This window comes from Cornus florida, unplaced genomic scaffold, assembly GCF_030987335.1.
Source record: "Cornus florida cultivar Cherokee Brave unplaced genomic scaffold, ASM3098733v1 CherokeeBrave_3.0.0_Hap2_Chr01, whole genome shotgun sequence".
Classification (NCBI taxonomy): domain Eukaryota; kingdom Viridiplantae; phylum Streptophyta; class Magnoliopsida; order Cornales; family Cornaceae; genus Cornus; species Cornus florida.
Window position 1 is genome coordinate 73,849,766 of NW_026775571.1, and position 20,006 is coordinate 73,869,771.

At 35.5% G+C, this 20,006-nt stretch overlaps 2 protein-coding genes and 1 pseudogene across 3 annotated transcripts; all 3 read left to right on the forward strand.

Moving 5' to 3' along the window:
* Positions 1–3,262: 3,262 nt before the first annotated feature.
* Positions 3,263–7,075, forward strand: LOC132300852 (protein WHAT'S THIS FACTOR 9, mitochondrial-like). 2 transcript variants are annotated; one of them, XR_009480605.1, is made up of 3 exons: positions 3,263–3,365; positions 4,230–5,614; positions 6,814–7,075. XR_009480605.1 is itself a non-coding variant. In XM_059798109.1 (2 exons), the coding sequence occupies exon 2, from the start codon at positions 4,257–4,259 to the stop codon at positions 5,532–5,534; it is 1,278 nt and encodes a 425-aa protein (XP_059654092.1). In that variant the 5' UTR covers positions 3,263–3,365; positions 4,230–4,256; the 3' UTR covers positions 5,535–6,784. The 2 variants fall into 2 exon arrangements, 1 of the variants encoding a protein (XP_059654092.1); XM_059798109.1 differs by lacking the exon at positions 6,814–7,075 and having other exon boundaries at positions 4,230–6,784.
* Positions 7,076–9,520: 2,445 nt separating this feature from the next.
* On the forward strand, positions 9,521–12,765 carry LOC132274815 (protein WHAT'S THIS FACTOR 9, mitochondrial-like; annotated as a pseudogene).
* A 4,468-nt stretch (positions 12,766–17,233) lies between these two features.
* Positions 17,234–18,268, forward strand: LOC132274823 (NAC domain-containing protein 41-like). The gene has a single exon (XM_059776166.1). It carries the CDS (start codon positions 17,234–17,236, stop codon positions 18,266–18,268), a length of 1,035 nt encoding a protein of 344 aa, XP_059632149.1.
* The last annotated feature ends 1,738 nt before the right edge of the window (positions 18,269–20,006 follow it).

The following is a 20,006-nucleotide window of genomic DNA, read 5'->3' on the forward strand; positions in this document are numbered from 1 at the left end:
GTAAAATTGGAATTATACATCTAAATGTGTGAGTTTTAATAAATTATTTACACTTGGGAATCCAAACCAAAACTTAATGGTAAGTGATACACTTGAGTTCAAATTTTTTTTTAACTAAGTCAATCCCTTCGGTTTGACCTTCCAGGCTTGCCCTTGGTTTCATTCATAAAAAAAGTTTCATTTATAAAAAAAAATACAAAAAACTAAAATATATATATAGTTTTGTTAAAATAAAATTTAAATCAAAAGGTAATGCATCGCAATTTTTGGTAAGAATAATGAAAGGTATTTAAAATTATCTCGATAATAAGAAGTGAAACAAGTAAAGTTATATGAAAGGAAGGACTAGATTTTATATATATATATATTTTTAAGTTTTTTTGTTTCTCAAAATAAAGTTAAAATTGAGAATTTTTTGTTTTTTCAAATCAAATGAGTTGAATACATTCATATTTCATACCTATAGTTATAAGTAAGAAAATTCTTAGGAAAAAAGTTTTAGAAATGACCTTAAAATAATTCGAACTCTCGACCAAGCGACATGCGCTCACATCTAATATGTACTCTATATAGGAGTTTAGGGTACAGGGTCTTCATGTGGACTTTAATCATTGAGATCGAAGCATATTATTATATATATCAAACTATTCTGACATGGAACAAGTGCTTGGTTTGGTTCAAGCACACTAGTACTAGGAATGCAGCACCGTTTAGTCCACGATGCCTATCACATGTTACCGTTTTTAATCAGGGCAACAACATTGCCAAAGTGAAAACTTAGGACATGTTTGGTAAGGGTTTTGTTTTTTTATTTTTATTAATTCAAAGCAAAATAAATATTTTATTGTAAAGTATTTTGATTAGTAATTAAAAACACGTTTCGTAATTAAAAATTTTGAAAGCAAAAACATATTTAGTAAACAAGGTGAGATAAGAGGTTTTCAAAAAAAATATACTGTTCATTGCTATGAGTTATTACATTAAGGAAACATGTAAAAACATTAAATTGGTGTTTTGACTTTTGGTCAATTCATGAAACGTTTTAGCAGTCTGCAAACTAAAACATTTTTTACCAAATACAATTTTTGCACTGTTTACTATTATAGTATCTGACAAAAAGAAAAGCATAAAAAATAAAACATGTACCAACGGCAAAAGCTCTTTTTTTTTTTCTTTTTTTTTTTTTCAAATGATAAAGCTAGGGGTGGCAACTTGTGTTTGTGGGTCATGTCGATATAAGGGTATTATATTAAATTGGTAAATCCAAATCCAACCCATTTAATAATCGTGTCATGAATCTTAAATACTAACCCAACCCGTTTATTAAACAGGTAAATGTTTTAACCTGTTTATCAAAACGAGACATATAATATTTAATCAAATACTAAATAATAGAAAAAATTGTCATAATTAACCCAAATATTCAAAAAAAAAAAAAAAAAATTATAAGCCATAAACAAGATTTATGTTAAAATGACTTAACTATCTATAACAATTGAGTTTAAACATGTAACATATTATATAAGTCATATTCACGATTATAACATGTTTAGTTAAATGGGTCATAAACGGGTTACACGGGTTTAACCCTTTAACCCTAACCCAACACGGTTAAGTAAATAGGTTAATCGTGTCGACCCTTTAATGACCAAAACTCGTTTATGCCAAACCCAAACCCAGACCCTTTTAATTTATGTCGTGGTCGTGTTGTAATTTGTCACCTTTAGGTAAAACAAAAACACCCTTTTACTCACGCACAAACCTGAATTCCTTCTTTGCTTTTTTCAAGACGGAAAGGTTATACCACTAGGTGAATTGTTTGTTTTGGCGAATTCAGGAATTGTCAATGGGGTGGGCTAATACTAATAATAAATTTTTTTTTTTTTTTTTGGATTAATATTGGCTATAGTGATAGAAATATTTTTTTTTTGGTAAATTGCACTGACACCCCTTGATATTTGGGTCAATGCCACTCAATAGACAGTCAATGCACTAGTTTACATTGACACATTTTGAGGTCTCAAATGTCTTAATTGCCCATGATTTTTTATTTAATTTTATTCAACAAATATCATAATGTTGGTCCCACTTTACAAAATTTCAACATTCCCATAAAATAATTAGTGACATTTAGGCTCCGTTTGTTTTGAAGTAAAATATTATTTTTTAAAAATATTTTTTTTTTTCAAATAAAATATTATTTTATTTTTATTTTATCGATATTTGATAAAGGTTTACGTGGAGTCTATCGGGATGGATATGTAAAATAACTTGCCGAAAATTAGTCCTGAGCTTAAATATCACCATAAAATAATGAGTGATATTTAGTATTAAAGTATGCCACAATCCAGTGTGGATGGCACTACAGATTCAGTTGAGTAGACCAATGATATTATGTTAAAGTATAATCAAATCCCTTCTCCTAATTGACACAGTGTGATGCCATTGGTCCAGCCTATATCAGCAGATGCTGCCTTTCACACAGTACAACCACTCACTCACTTTGTTTAGTACATATTCGGAATTGTGTAAGGTTTCTGTCAGCCGCATGTGGGTTTACCCTTTTTACCCTTTTGACCTTTTGATTTATTGCGTTTTGCTCCTTTTATCTCTAACAAAAGCATGGTTTTGGCCTTAATTGATTAATTAATATTTTGAAAGATTCCAATGTGAGTTTGACTCCCTTCACAAAAAGCAAGGTTAAATGGATGAGGCCTTCAATGTAATTGTGGAGTTTTTCTGGGCTTTCACTTCTTCTTTTTCTCGGGTAATTGGGGTATTTCGGACTTTATTCTGATTAATTCACAAAGTAGCACCGTTGAGTCCACATGTTACCTTTTTGATCAGGGCAACAACATTGCCAAAATGAAAGCTTAGGACATATTTGATAAGGGTTTTGTTTTGTTTTTATTTTTTATTTTAATTCAAAGCAAAATAAATATTTTGTTGTAAAGTTTTTGATTAGTAATTAAAAGATTGTTTGATAATATCTATTTAATGTAAAATTTTTAAAAACAAAAACACAAAAACATATTTGATAAACAAAGTGTTACAAGTTGTAAAAATATAATGGCAAGTTTAAAAAGTTAATTTAAGAGTTTTTCATAAAAAAATTATATTGTTCGGTGAGAAGGGTCGTAGCCTCGTAGGGTGTTGATTGGTGACAAGTATAAGCTGTGTGGTAAAGAATAGCAGCATGGTTAACCAAACCTGGTTTGGTCAAACCTCGAACTTCAAAGCCCAGCCCAACAAAACTTCAAAGCCCAACCCAGTATACTCCTGCCTCGCTTTCTCTCTCTCCCTCTCCCTCTGGCTTCGAACCGTCCTCCCTCACCATCGAAGGCATCGATTGACACAGCAGAAAGGTCAGGGCGTCGATTTCGATTATATTGTTGATTTTGTTTGTTTGGCTGAAGTTTTTATTTATTTATTTATTTTGGTTGATTATTCACATTGACAGCTTCAATTTTGAGAGTTACATATGTTTCCAAATGTTTCTGAGAAGCAAATCGTGCTCGATTTCCAAGTTTTTTTTTTTATGTTTTTTTATGTGGGTTTCATTTATTCATTTACGGGCTCAATTTTTGTTCTCCATCGTGTGATTGTTTAGACAAATTTTAGTTTTGTTCATAATGATTTGGAAACGTGGTTTTACTCCAAAATTGAATGTGTGTCTCCTTTTTTTTTGAACTCTACTCTGTTCCCTTGAAGTTCAAGAACCAACCTTTGCAAATTTGTTTGCTTTTATCTTTTTGATACACCCTTTATTAATTCAATGGGTCTCTGATGTCAACAAAAGACGTTTGTGTGATTCTCCTCGGTGCATTTCTGGGTTATACCATTGTCTTTATGTTTAGAGCTTTCTATCTAATTGGAGATTTTGACTTTACACCATGTCTTTATAATTTGGTTGATTATTGAGTATTTATGTTTATAATCAAAATGAATGTTTGTCCTTGAAAAGATATTCATAATTTGATTTTCGAATGGGCTTGAGAAATACACCCTCCGGGTTTGTATTATTGAGTTAATTTACGACTTTTGCTTTCAGATTTGTTTGCTTTTATAACATAATTTGTAGGTTGATCATTTCATTACAATTTATAACATAATTTATTTGCTTAATTCTTCCTTGCTATATACATTGCTATCTGACATTCCTGAATTTTAAATATTGGAGTACATTGAAGTGGTATCTTACTTCCAGAACAATTTTCGTCATGTAACAGGGTTATGTTGATCATCGTCGATCTAAAATGGTTCGGTGGTTGTGGAGTAGGACAGGATGCTCTCGTTTGCTCTATGGATGTGAGCTGGGATTTAATCGCCAGCAGAAAGCCAATCTGGTGAATGTAAAGTTAAAATGGGTGAAAGATAGGGTATTGGATGCTGTTGTGGCAGGTGACAGGGATCTAAGAGCTGCCAGCATTCTTGTTTCCATAATATCTGCGAATCCTCATTGTTGCCTCCCAGTTTACCACCTCTCCCACCAAAGAGGGCAACTCAGTCTCCCCCACGATCTTAAGATTTCCACTTTTATGAGGAGATATCCCACTATTTTCGATGAGTTTCATGTTCGTGACAGTGGAGGTACTAGAGTTCCCTGGTTCCGCTTAACTCCTAAAGCACTAGATCTCCATCAAGAAGAACTCGGTATCTACCAAAATTGTGAGATGGATCTTCTTGACAGGCTCCGCAAGCTGCTCATGCTCACCAAAGATAGGATTCTTCCTCTACAAACGATTGACCAGCTAAAATGGGACATTGGTTTGCCATTTGATTACCCTTATTCATTGATTCCCCATCACCCAGATATATTTTCTTTGATTCACCTACCTGATAATCGTTTTGGCTTGAAACTCCTATCCTGGGATGTTAACCTTGCTGTGTCTCAATTGGAAAAGAGTGCTGCTTTGCAGCAAAGGGAAAAAGATGTTGAAAATGGCAGCTTAGCATTTCCAATTGGATTCACAAGGGGTTTCGGATTGAAGAGAAAATGCATGGAGTGGTTAGAAGAGTGGCAGAGGCTCCCTTATACTTCTCCTTATTCAGATGCCTCTCACTTAGATCCACGTACAGATGTACCTGAGAAGAGAATTGTTGGTGTCTTTCATGAGCTTCTCCACCTCACCATACAAAAGAAAACAGAGCGCAAGAATGTGAGCAATCTCCGTAAACCACTGGCCTTGCCACAGAAGTTCACGAAGGTGTTCGAACGCCATCCTGGCATATTCTACATTTCTAAGAAGTGTGACACCCAAACTGTTGTTCTTAGGGAAGCTTACGACCGTAATCAACTAATCCAGAGACACCCCCTTGTTGACAACAGGGAAAAGTTTGAAAGTATGATGAAGGAAGGGTTTCTGGATAGGAGCAGGGGCTTATACAAGAGAAACAGAGATGCTGTTGTTGAGGAGGATCGATTTAGGAATGTTTGTAGTAATGAACTCAGTGACAATGGATTAAAAAATGAAGGAGAATCAGATGATTCAGTTTGTAATTTCTTCAAGAATATGAATCAGATGAAACCATAGATGATCCTTGCTAAATTCAGCAGATGCTTTTAGCAGTTAGCTCAAATCTCTGCTGCAATGTGAGACAACTAATGGAAAAGGTATTCCCTGGTAACCTAATCCTATCCCGCCAAATATTAATAGAATTTGGGAGTAATCTTTTACAAGATGAGTTTGTGATGATTGTCTTTAGCATCATGAGGAAGCAGGAAACAACTTGTTTTGATGGAGGAGAGAGAACTAGGAGAAGAGATTTATTTTAGAAGTACTGCATCTGATTTTGATTGTATCTCAGATCTGGTTTTTCTCATAAAGTTAACCATTTTAGTTGAAGAACTGAATCTATAGATCAACCGGAAGATGTTACCGTGAGTCCATGAAGGATATCTAAATGGACCAATAATCTTAAGGAGCTTTGGGAAAACAAGCTGGGATTAAATTTATAGTGATTCTTATATATGGAATGACCATTTGGACTTCACGGTTTTCATTTTTTAATGTGTTACAAGAATTTAGTTTTTCATTTCTGGCATTATGTATCAGAAGTATTTGGGCCCCACATGAGTGCAGCTGTGCTAGATTGTATTCAGAATATTCAACCACAGTCTACATAGTGAATGGACTTTGAACATGCTCTGCACCAAGGTTTTTTGGATAAAGCAGCTCTCATTTTTGTTGAAAGAATATTTAAACTTAAGAGAGAAATTGTGTGCGCGCACAAGTGGGTGTTTGTGCATCTTTTTTTTCCCTAAGCTTGTTTGTACATCTTTTTTTCCCTCTTGTTGTCCTTTTGGTTTCTGTAGAAGCATTCAGCCTAGTTAATATGTCAAATGCACAAATTGAAATGATTCATCATAATGGCCAATTTCCATGGCAAGGTTATTCCTTTCCTGGAATTTGATTATTTTGCAGCATTCCTCCTGTTGTTGAGATCAAGGGGAAAGAGATCAAGTTTTGTGATCTTTTCAACAAGAAAACAAGTTTTTAGCGTATAGTTTAGATATCTAGTATTGATGCTGGAAGTTTCAATTTTTCTTTATTTTGGAATTGATGTAGTGGTATTGAAAGTATTATTATCTCCTGTTTGTACAATTTCCCATACCATGATTGCTGTTGGAAATTTTAAATTGCTCTGACTTTTCTATTGAATTAACTGAACTTTTATTTTTTTGTCATATTTATGAAACTCCCAGACTACTCCCAAATATCCTTCAAATTTAGGAAAAATGTAGTTACTGAAGAAAAAAAATAGAAAAAATAAAAAATAAAAATCCAGATTGTGACAATTTCTGGATAACAGGTCTCTGCTTAACCTTGGCACCAAGGTTTATCCTTCCTAAGTGCATGGTCACAGTGGATGATTCTGCTTTAAAGACCATCAATCAAGTGAGTCTCACCTATTGAACAGGGGCTGGCTTTGCCAAGGGATAATAAGGCCAATGGCCATAAGGGAGAGGTTGGATGCTAACGTTGCCTGCCATATGGTCCAATCATTCTCTATGAGTTTTTCCTTTTTCTTCCTTATTTTATACGTAGAAAAGATCTTCACATCTAACGAACAGTTTGATCTCTCCTTTATGCAGGGCTATTTGGCCGTTATACACTTAGCTTGACACTTTTGTAATGTTGGCATGGAGACGTGATCATTTGGAGAGAGAAGAGTTTGCTGAACTAATTCAGAAACTCGTGGCTGAGAAAAAGTAATATGGGGCTGAGAAGATAAAGTCCGATTGGCAGCTTCTGGAAGAGGACATGGTTGAATTGAAAACAGCTTTCAAGATTGGAAGGGTATGACCATTGGGAAAGGCTAAACATATGACCATTATCATGGATGACTGCTATAGTGAAGGTACAAGCAGGTTTATTCTGTTGGATTCAGCATTCCAGTAAACCAGGTCTGGATCCCCTCAACCCCTCTTTGTGCATGCATCCTGTTACTGTTCATACTTCATATTGAGGCTGTTAATGAATCGATCAGACCTACATTAAAAGGCACCTTGGTCTTTTTGTAGTTTTGCTTTTTAAGATGATTAATTGTCCCAAATTAACTGAACACAGATTGTAAATATTTCCTTTGTTTCAACTTTCATGGTAAAACATTCTTTTACACAAATCTAGTCTTGTCTAAACACTTCGACCTCAAGGCACTACCTGGAAAAGAGGATTCTAAAACTCTGAAGTCCTTGGACCTCAAGGCATACTGACACATACAGTGGGAAACCTAGTTTCTAAGATCAAGTTTAAGGGCCATAAAAGCTTGTTTACTCAATCTTTTGTTCTTCATAAAATGGAGCAGTTCAGGGCAACTAGAGATACTATTAGTTATTTGCCTTCCAGCAACAAAGGCACTTTCATCTTCTCTAATAATAGAGATAAGGACTGATTGGAGCCTATTGATAATTTGAAATGATCTTATAAGACACATTACGCAAAGAAATAAGGCAATAATAGCCAACTAAAGTTGGATATTCTACTTTTAGGAATAAGAACAATATTTGTGTGGCATATGAGTATTCTTCTCCTTCTTCTAATATTACTAGTTGCATGATTTTTATTTTTTATTTTTTGAATTTCTGTCTCTGAGCTGCAACAACTGAAGTCTGGATTTTTGCTTCCAATAAACTTCTTCTTCACTCCATTAATTATGAAGCTCATTTTCAAGTTGTTTCATTTTGGTAGCATCACAATTGGTGCGTTGTATCCTCTTTCAAAGAGAAAAGCTGAACTTCCATTGCCTATATTTTCTGTCTGGAGTTCCAACTCTGATTTCTAGCCCACTTGATCAATTTATGCTTCCAACTCTAGACATTTTTTGGAGAACTAAAATAGATTATAATCATGAAATTTGTTATCCCAAGCTTCCATGACAATAATGACTTCGCATTTTGCTAGGCTTCTTGTTGATAAGGGAAGCATCTAAAACCAGAGCATAGTAGTGATCGGATCCAATAGTAGCAACATAATTATTTGCATTTGATGTTGAAACTGCCACTCTTTTTATTTACAAGTGAATTAAATTACAGAAATTATTAGCTGTCACTAATGAGGGTAAAGTGTGTTGCAATATTTGTGTGTGTGTGCTTGGTTGATTCAATTAGCAAGGGTGACCAATTTAAGCATGCATTGTCTTGTCTAAATAGCATGTGAAAAGCACAACATATCTAGCAAGTCATTAATCCTTTCTTTAAGCTCACAAGCCAAACACACCACAAGGTTAGAGACATATGCTACTTGCATTCAAAACTATGGAACATCAAACAACTAGCATGGATTATCCTCTCATCTAACAATTATGGTAATCCCATTGTGCAGCACTGTTGGAATGATCAATAGTAGCATACTTTGGATTGCAAGATTGTGTGATCTAGATTGCAATTTTGATTACTATGCCCTCTTGTGAGTTTTTACTAGTGCGCTATGGTCCAGAGTAATATTTTTAATTTTCATGTAGAGGAAATTTATTGCATGATGAAGATGTAAAATCCATCATAAACAGAAAAAGACGAATTTATTGCATTTTTGTAGACCAATGTGGAAGGTTTGTTGTATATACACATTTCATACATACTTCAGTGAGTACTTGTTCGGTTGATACACAGCCAAGCACCATGGAACTTAATATAAAGTGGAAAAGAAATTCTAGAAAAATAGATGCGATCTGTTTTATCCTTAAATACAGTTGGAAATCTTTGCAAAGTTGTAGGTTGATCATTTGAATATAATTTATAAGTGGATCCTAACATAATCTGCATGCTTAATGTTCTCCTGCTATATCCATTGCAATCTTGACTTTCCTAACTTTAAATATTAGAGTACATTGAAGTGGTATCTCACTTCCAAACCAATTTTTGTCATCTAACAGGGGTATGTTGATCATCATCTAAAACGGTTTGGTGGTTGTGGAGTAGGGCAGGATGCTCTCATTTTCTGTATTGATGTGATATGGGATTCAATTGCCAGCAGAAAGCCATTCAGTTCTTGCTCTTCTAGATTTAATCTTATGTTAAAATGGGGTGAAAGATAGGGAATTGGATGCCATTCTGGCAGGTGATAGGGATCTAAGTGCTGCCAGCATCCTTGTTTCCATAATATCCTCAAATCCTCGTTGTTGTCTCCTAGTTTACCACCTCTCCCACCAAAGATCTTCAGGTTTCCACCTTTATGAGGAGATATCCTACAAATTTTGATGAATTTCATGTTCTTGACAGTGGAGGCACTAGTGTTCCCTGGTTCCAATTGACTCCTAAAGCACTAGATCCCCATCAAGAAGAACTCGGTATTTGGTTCCACATGAATCCTAATCGATGAATTTCATGTTCTTGATTGTGAGATGGATCTTCGCAAGCTGCTCATGCTCACCAAAGATGGGACTCTTCCTCTACAAACAATTGACCAGCTAAATTGGGTCATTGGTTTGCCATTTGATTACCCTCATTCCTTGATTCCCCATCACTCAGATTGTTTTTCTTTGGTTCACCTACCTGATCATGTTGGCTTGAAACTCCTATCCTGGGCTGGCTTTGCCACAGACGTTCACAAAGGTGATTGAACGCCATCCTGGCATATTCTACATTTCTAAGAAGCGTTACACGCAAACTGTCATAAACTAAACCAGAAATACCCCCTTGTTGACAACAGGGAAAAGTTTGCAAGTATGATGAAGGAAGGGTTGCTGGATAGGAGCAGGGGCTTATGCAAAAGAAACGGAGATTCTGTTGTTGAGGAGGATTGATTAAGGATGTTTGTATTAATGAACTCAATGACAATGGGTTCAAAAATGGAGAATCAGATGATTCAGATTGTAATCTGCTTTCAGAATATGAATCAGATTATTCAGATTGCTAAATTCGGCTGATACTGTTAGCAGTTAGCCTTCATGGAAAGTTTTGAAACCACATAGTGCATCAGTGGCATTTACCATATTTGTATTACAATAGCTTTCATTCAATTTGATGCTGCACCTCATTAAATATTATATCATCCATGGGCATGTTATATATGCAATTATGCATTTTGATTTCAATTGAAATGATTCCTACTCTGCACACCAAGTTTGAGCATCCATTTCGTATAATCTTCTACTCGAATTGAACTTTCAGTGAGATATCTAAATGATATGTGGAGGATTAGCTGCTGGTGGTAAAAGCTAAGGATTACCTGCTACATAAATGTGAAAGGTGATCCAAGAACTCAAATCTCCGTTGCAATGTCAAACAACTAATGGAAAAGGTATTCCCTGGTAACCTAATCCTTTCCCACCAAATATTAATAGAATTTGGGAATCATCTTTTACAAAACGAGTTTGTGATGATTTCCTTAAGCATCATGAGGAAGCAGGAAACAACTTGTTTTGATGGAGGATAGAGAACTAGGAGAAGAGATCTATTTTAGAAGTACTGTATTTGATTTTGATTGTATCTCAGTTCTGGTTTTTCTCATAAAATTAACCATTTTAGTTGAAGAACTGGGAAGATGTAACCTTGAGTCCATGAAGTATTTATCTGAATGGACCAATAATCATAAGGAGCTTTGGGAAAACAAGCTCTTCTTATCTATGGAATGACCATTTGGACTTCACAGTTTTCATTTTTTGATATGTTACAATAATTTAGATTTTCATTTCTGGCATTACGTATCAGAAGTATTTGGGCCCCACATGGGTGCCGCAGTGCTAGAATGTGTTCAGAATATTCAAGTACAGTCTCCATAATGAATGGACTTTGAACATGCTCCGCAGCAAGGCTTTTTGGATAAAGCAACTCTTATTTTTGTTGGAAGAATATTTTAACTTAAAGAGAGAAATTGTGCGCGCTCACATGTGGGTTTTTGTGCATCTCATTTTCCTCTTGTTGTCCTTTGGGTTTCTGTAGAAGCATTCAACCTAGTTAATATGTCAAATCTAAAAATTGAAATGATTCATCATAATGGCCAATTTCCATGGTAAGGTTATTCCTTCCTGGAGTTTGATTATTTTGCAGCATTCCTCCTGTTGTTGAGATCTAGGGGAAAAAAGATTTCAGTTTTGTGATCTTTTCAACAAGCGAAAGTAAGTTTTTAGCTTATAGTTTATATATCTAGTATCGATGCTGGAAGTTTGAATTTTTCTTTATTTTGGAATTGATATAGTGGTATTGAAGGTATTATTATCTCCTGTTTTTTACAATTTCCCATACCATGATTGCTGTTGGAAATTTTAAGCTACTCTGATTTTTCCATTGAATTAACTGAACTTTTATTTATTTATCATATTTATGAAACTCCCCGACTACTCCCAAATATTCTTCGTATTTAGGAAAAATTATAGTTACTTGAGAAGAAGAAAAAAATCCAGGTTGTGACAATTTCTGGATAACAGGTCTCTGCTAAACCTTGGCACCAAGGTTCATCCTTCCTAAGTGCATGGTCACGGTGGATGATTCTGCTTTAAAGACACCATCAATCGCGTCTCACCTATTGAACAGGGGCTGGCTTTGCCAAGGGATAATAGGGCCATATGGGAGAGGTTGGATGCTAACATTGTCTACCATATGGTCCAATCTTTCTCTGTAAGTTTTTCCCTTTTTCTTCCTTCTTATACTTGCCAAAGATTTTCACATATAATGAACACTTTGTTCTCTCCTTTATGCAGCGCTATTTGGCTATTATCCACTTAGCTTGACAGTTCTGTAATGTTGGCATAGAGACGTGATGTTTTGGAGAGGGACGAGTTTGCTGAACTATATAATTCAGGAATTCATGGCTGAGAAGAAGTAATATGGTGCTGAGAAGACAAAGTCCAATCAGTTGCCATTGGCATGGATGACTGCTACAGTGAAGGTGCAAGCAGGTTTATTCTGTCGGATTCAGCGTTTCAGTAAACCAGGTCTGGATCCCCTTAACCCCTCTTCCTGCAGAGGGCCAACAGATCACAGATGAGGCTGGCAAAGTGCGAGTTTGTATGGATTCGTCCTGTTACTGTTCAAATTGAGGCTGCTACTGAATCAATCAGATGAACATTATAAGGCACCTTGGTGTTTTTGTAATTTTGCTTTTTAAGATGATTAATTGTCCCAAATTGAACACACATTGTAAATATTTCCTTTGCTTCAACATTCATGGTGTAAAACATTCTTTTACATAAATCTAGTCTTGTCTCAAATGGTGTGATTAGACCTTTTGTACTTGTAATCACTGGAAATAAGGACTTCTGTACCAAGAGGGCAGGTATATATATTTATGATCGGAGGTTGTTAGCATTGTCAGTTTTCAATTTTCCTTCTGTTTCCTTTTTTTTTAAGCTCTAATATGTTATAACTGCAGCCTTAACAAAAGAGCTATTACTATGCTGAACCAATGTTAAAGCTTCTTGGTAAAGCTGATTTCACCTTCAAACATCCATCACTTGAAAAAGCCCAAATTTGCTTATCATAGGAATTTTGAGAATTCAAAGTGTCTTCGGGTGTAAAAAATTGCTGAATAGGAGATATATTCCACCAATTCGCTGACCTTTGAAATTAGGCACCATTTTTTACTGTGGCCGCCATAGAAGAACACTGAGGAAATATATTTGTTTTGTAGAGTGAACTCATATTAACTGCCAAAGGCATGGTATTTCTCATCTTTTAAGGTAGAAGGTCAAAGGCTGGTCATGTGAGTGCGCGGGTTTCTTGCTAGAATCAATAGGTAATTAATTGAGAAAAAAAAAACCCCTCCCATCTTCAATTCTCATTCTCCACCTCTGTTTTGCAAGGGCAGTAGTGTGACTGCTGCTAATTTCTGTACTTGGACTTGGCAGTTATATCATCTTTCAAAGAAAGAAAAGTTGAGCTTCCACTTCCTCTATTTTCTCCCTGGAGTTCCAACTCTGATTTCTATTTTCTCTCTGGAGGTTTTAGAGACGTCAACCTTGTATAAGCTAGGGTTTCAGCAGAAATTAGTCTAACCTGAGAGACTTCTGTGTATAACTTTTGTTGTGTGGGCTAATCATAAACTATGCAAGCTTACTTTGTTGAAACAAGTTTAAAAGAATCACGAGAAGACCCTGTCTCAAGGAAATTTACCAAGATGCCCTTCTGTCACAGAGTATACAGAATGTATAAGATGATTCTGTAGAAGTTTTGCTGAAACCTGTCATTGAACTAATCTGTGCTATTAACTTGCATTGCATTGAGTTTTGATGATACAAGCAAGTTTAATATGATGACATCAAGCTGTGAGAAAATATCTTGAACTCCAATTAGAGCTGCACTACATATTGAATACCTAAACCTCACTACAAAGACACAACAAGCTATCAAGCCTCTTTGTATGTTCTGCCGTATAGTCTTCATAGCTACAGCAGCCAGAGAGCTTAATGTGAGCCCTTGAGAGCATTTCTGAGCAAGCTTGTAAGCTCAAGGTCTCAAGTATTTCTGGGATTTTAATTAACCTAGAGAACCAAAATTAATCCCAAAAATCATCTGTCATGAGTGCTTCATATGAAGATCAAGAAGGGGACAGTTGCAGCTGATTTTCTGGTGCAGAATTCTGGATTAAAAGGGCAACTCTGGTTTGCTTCATTTGTAGTGCCAAGTGAAGGTTGAGGCAAGTTTGTTTCATCAATTTACATTTGCAGAAATCAAGTTTATCTTCATATCCTAGCTGCATTTGTTTTACAAGTCTCTAACCTCAGTATAATGTGTTTTTCTGGTGCAAATACAACTGAAATATGTATAACATGTTGAATTCATGCTGTGAACATCATGTACACCATATAAGCATGAATAAATTGTTGATTTAAAGCTAATAAAGTTGATACTTTACCAAGAACGTGACCCATTCAAGTTCCGGTATAGTGAACCTCATAAACTAGGCTTTTAAGCCTAATCTCTGTGATATGTGAACTAAGCCTGAGATATCATGTTTGAATCGTTATAATGATTATCTGAGCATTTTTATAATTATGATTCAAGATTATTAGAGCATTGTTAAGGCCTGAGACATCACAGAATTACTTTTATACCCTCTGATCAGAGGCTTTACAGGAGCTGCAAAACATAACCTGCTGACAGCTATTTTTGGTTATAGTTTTATGGTACATTGTTCCATCCTTGCTGAGTTAATTGAGAACATCATCTGTGAAAGATTAAAATGATTGTGTGAATCCGTGAGAACCTGTATTAGCACATGTTTCATGTGTTTTGACAGATTTACCCTTGAAGAGCTTGAAAGCTAGGGTTTAATGTGTTTCAAGCCTATTGTGAACTGAGATTATTTTATCTTGGTCCATACAGTATTTCAACCTGTTGAGCAAGTATGTATTGAGTTATCAAGGCTTCAGAAACCAGGTTTAACTTCAGGTTCTGGAGAAATTCCAGTTTTACCCTTGAGAGGCTAAAACTACGGTTTTGAAGATTATAAGGCCGTTGTGTTCTTACATTGCTATATCTTGCTGGTTTCACTGAGTTTATCTCTTAAGCAAGTTTATCTTAGCTATATAGAGCTGTGGAAGGCAATTGCAAATCATTCTTGGAGCTGCGTTGTGAAGTGAACCTTTTACCCTTAAAGCCCTGCTATTATGGTAAGTCATACCATAAATCGTGGTATCATATATGCTAACAGGGTTTAAGCCTATTGGGAGCTGTTCATGAGTTACCTTGCTTATCTAACTGTGTACTCCATTCAAGCAAGTGTATTTGGCTGTGACAAGGCTTTGGAAACCTAGTTTGTTCATCAAGTGAAGCTGCATTGTGATTTGACAGTTCTATCCTATTGATTGCAGAGAAGTGTAAACTAGGGTTTCTTGTATTGTGTATACTTAAGGCTGTGTATCCATTCTTATATTGTATAACAGCTTAAGTTGTAACGTAACATGAGTTTTGTTGGTATAATTGGTTAGTTCATTCCAGTTTACACTATGTAGCACACCAATAATTAATAACCAAATCGAAAAGCATACTAAGGAAAACAACATTCATATCAGCAATTGATCATAGCTTATTCGTTTTGACATAGGCCTCAGAAACACTCAAGCCAACCTTTGAGTATACCAAGATGAAATTTTCTTTTCCACTCCCTTCTAGATCAGCTACCATTTCATAACACTGTGAAAAAAAATTCATGTCATTTAACAATTCCCAAACCTCTTCAAGTGGACAATCAAGCAAACTCTTGAATGAGTACGTACTGCAGCTTCTCCTTTTTGTCCTCCGGAAGTGAAGAATATTTGCAACACAAGGAACTCAGAAAGTCACACTTTTCCATTGCTGTGCCCATACAGTTCTTAAATTCCATTAGAACTTGTTTGATTATATCAAATAAGTTGCAGATAGACTGTCTTCAGATTGTATTTCTTCACTTATCTTTTTTTCGCACAAAGTTGTAGGACGCTTCAGCCATAGATTTCATCCATGATAAAGCTCCACCAAGATTCCTAAGAACTGCATCTTTTATGTTGTCCATTGAGATCTATTTTTAACTATGGTTTAACAAATTAATTTCAAAATTAATTAGTTTATAATGGTGGTGGTCTCAACAAGAACTCATGCCTTTATCCGTTGCATCATGAGACGCCCACAAAACGCTCACAACCTCTTGACTCAATGAACGGTGGCTGCTAGCCTTACCTGAATTCTGGATGTGTACATTTCTTAGCAACTGGACAATCAATCAAATCCTGGAATGAAGATTTTCAACACAAGGAACTCAGAAAGTCAGACACTTTTCCATTGCTGCACTGATGAAGTTCTTAAATTCCATTAAGGAATTTTTTTTTTTTTTCTTTTTTCACCAGAGAATGTTTGATTATACCAGATAATTTGCTGTATAGAGTGTATGAATCTTTACCATAATGCATTGTCAACTGGTCTAATTTGCTGCAAAAAATTACTTAAAAAAACGCTCACAACCTCTTGACTCAATGAACGGAGGCTGCTAGCCTTACCTGAAGTTATATCAATATTTCTCTTATCAAGTTTGTGAAGTTTTTTTATATATTTGTATGGAAGAGTCTTTGAAACATCTTAGAAAATAAAAAGGGAAAAAGCTACTACTTTTGTCAACAGAGTTTAATTATTGGAAATCTACCAAATTTTATGGGATTAATTCACACTAATATTAGATTTGTTAGTTGAATCGGATTCAAAGCTCTTGGTTGAGTTCAATAAAAGTGGTGCTAATTTCCTTGGGCAGTTGAGTATTTATCACTGAAATTGAAGAAAACAACAAGATTATCCATATATAGATTATATCTGTATAATAAGTCTATTGCAGGTTACATAACTTACTTTGTATTACACATTACTTAATAACCCCAATTTAATTACCCAAATCTGCAGACATCAACCCAACTCGTAATTACCCTTCCAAACATTCCCTACTCTCTCTCTCTCTCTTAACTAAATTGTAAAAAGATATGTTTGATCATATCTTTTTAGATTTTTTTCAATGATTACAATATCTGTTTTACTTTCCTTCCAAGTTACTAGCCGCCGCCTCCATCTATATATTTCCTTCTTCCCAACCCACTTTCCAAAAACGTACCGCCTCAATCACGCTCCTCCTCTTCGTCTTCTTCTTCGCTAAGTCTGTCCCACTTCTTCTGTTTCCATTTTTATTCACCAATCATCGCCGCGTCTCAGCCCTCTTTTCATCATCGCCGCGTCTCTTTTCCGGCCTCTTTTATCAGCGCAGCGCCTCAGCCTCCAGGGTTTCGGCCTCCTTTTTCTTAATCCTTATCACCGCCTCTTTTATCTAGCACAAATATGTTTGTGCCTCTAGGATTTCGGTTTATCCCCACAGAAGAAGAACTCCTCACACACTTTCTCAGAAGAAAACTGAAGCAAGAATCGTTGCCTTACGAGGGTGTAATTTTGGAGCGCGATGTTTATGGCGAGGCACCTTGGAATATATTTACGGCTGAAGATCCATGGCATTCATTGAAATCCAATGAATTTGTTATCTACGTCTTTACCCAATTGAAGAAAATTGATCGCGAAAAGAAGAGAATTGTTCGGAGAGCCGGATGTGGGACATGGGATGGCCAAACCGGTATCAAGAACATTTATAATAAAGAGAGAGAGCTTATTGGATTCAACAAGATGTTGAGTTTTGAAGTAGATGTGAAGAAAGATGAGTTCTTGATCATGCCAAAAGGTCATTGGACTATGCACGAGTATTCATTGGGCGGTGTGAGTTTGAATGGATTAGAAGAAGGCACCCACGATTATGTAGTTTGCAAAATCAAAAGAGATGATTCTAAACATCTCAAGAGAGCACCAAAGCATCATGCTCATGAAGTATCCAAAGAAGAAAACCCTAGATGTCGTAAGAAGATGAGATATGATCATGGTGAGGTCTCTACAACTCCACAAAACATTGATCAATCTGTGTCCGCAGTAACAATCATGGACAGTCATCCTGATCAGTTGCTTCCACCGAAACTACCCAACAATACACCCTTTGATATTCAGCCACTGCCAACACATGATGATGATGAGACTGCAACAGTCTTTGATCTGTCCAACATCACAATCAACTCTTGTGATATGCAGCAGATAGACTCATTTTTTGACAACTTAGATGCAACTGCAACCTCCAATAATCAGCCGCTGCTACCACATGATGATGGTGCGACTCATGCATATACAATAGCAGCAGAAGACTCGTTTTTGGAGGACACTGATCCAGAAATGCAGGAGCAACTCAATGCTTTATCTGAATTTCTTATGAATGATGATGAGACATCACTTTCAGTCGGCAACATCGATCAAATCCAAGAAAACTTTTGGCTATATTAATTAACATGACCTTTGTATAGTTACTGGTTATGTCGTAGTCATTTGTCTGTCACTTGTAAATTGTGCTTTATATTAGTTTGTTGCTTCTAATTGTAAATGGTAATCTGGAGATTCAGTTGTTTTGCAAGTTATGAAAGTTGAGCCCCCTTTAAAGGCTTAATATGTTGCCATTATTTTCTATGAATAATATCTCGTGCTGTTGCTTTTGCTCTATCTACAGTAGTATTAGTGATGTCAATTCTGTGTCCAGGTTACTTTGTATTATTAGACAATACTTGATAATCCCAATTAAGACAACTCGTAATTAGACTTCCAAACATTCCCTACTCTCTCTCTCTCATAACAATAGCTGTATTTCTCCCCTTTCTTCTTCGCTCCGACCGCCGCCATGGCCGATGAAGAAACGATCCCCATCTCTCAAGAAGCCGGCCATTAATCACTTCCTGAACCTGCCCAACATGGAAACTCTTGCAGGCTCTGATCATCATCAAACCAAGAATAACTCCAAGAAAAATGCCAAGAACGCAGAAATTGGTCTGAACCCATGGGTGGTTCCGGTATAGTTGTGGTGATACAGAAGGGGTTGTTCGCCACCGACCTTAAAAAGGGCAACAATCGGCTGTCGATTCCGGTGAATTTCAATTCTTTTCTGCAAATTTAGGGTTCTAATGATTTATGTATATAATTCAATGTAATTGTTTCCACACAGTCAAATGCTTATTATGTAATGAGATTGTGTGTGATCACAGATGTTGTTTCTACAAAATACTTTTTGTTGTATCAAGTTTAAGTTTTGTAATGAGATTGTGTGTGATCACAGATGGAAGTCTCTGTTCTCAACAGAGAGTTCAACAGAATTTTTGTTACCGTTACTCTCCTCAACAGAATCAATCATTACATAGATAACTTTTTGTTTTATAAGTTTTGTTGTTGGTTTAATCGGATTTGAGTTTGGTGATATTTATCCATTCGCTAAAGAGATTGTGAGTGATCACAGATGGAACTCTCTGTTCTGAAACTCTCCGTTCTGAAGAACCTCAAAAGAGGCTTGTTTGAATTTTTGTTACCGTCACTCTTTTCAACAGAATTTCAACAACATGGGCTTGGGCTCTTAGGATTTGTATAGGCCCGTGCCTTGTTCTGTTTGGGCTTTTGCCCCTTCAGCTCCAAATTTCCTTACATATATATAAATACGTTACAGAGTTATATTTTTCCTTACATATATAAACATTACATATATATATTTTTAATGAAGATGCAAATGGGCTTATATTTTGGTTTGTAGGTTCTCTTTTGTTTGCATTTTGTTTTAATCAAAACATGTGTAGGTTCTCTTTTGTTTGCATTTTGTTTTAATCAAAACAAGACACTTGTTTTGTTATAAAGTAATTTTAATAGTAATCAGAAACAAGTTTGGTAAAATGTTGCAAGTTCGAAAAAATGTAATTGTTAGTTTAAAAATATCTTTTAAGAGTTTTTCAAATTAAAAAAAAAATTATTTTTTAGTCAATTGTGTACCTTTCACTGTTCTATCATATTCCCAAATCTACAGGTTATTACTACTCTGCTGCTATATTATTTATGTAATTTGGAAAAGGCAGTTAAAAATTCCCAAATGATTGTAACTCCGGATTTATTTTAGACAATTAAAATACATTAGAACCCTAACGTCTATGTGTTTTTGTTTTACATTGAATTGATTATTAACCAAAGTTCCATATCTGTCTCACAGTTTCCA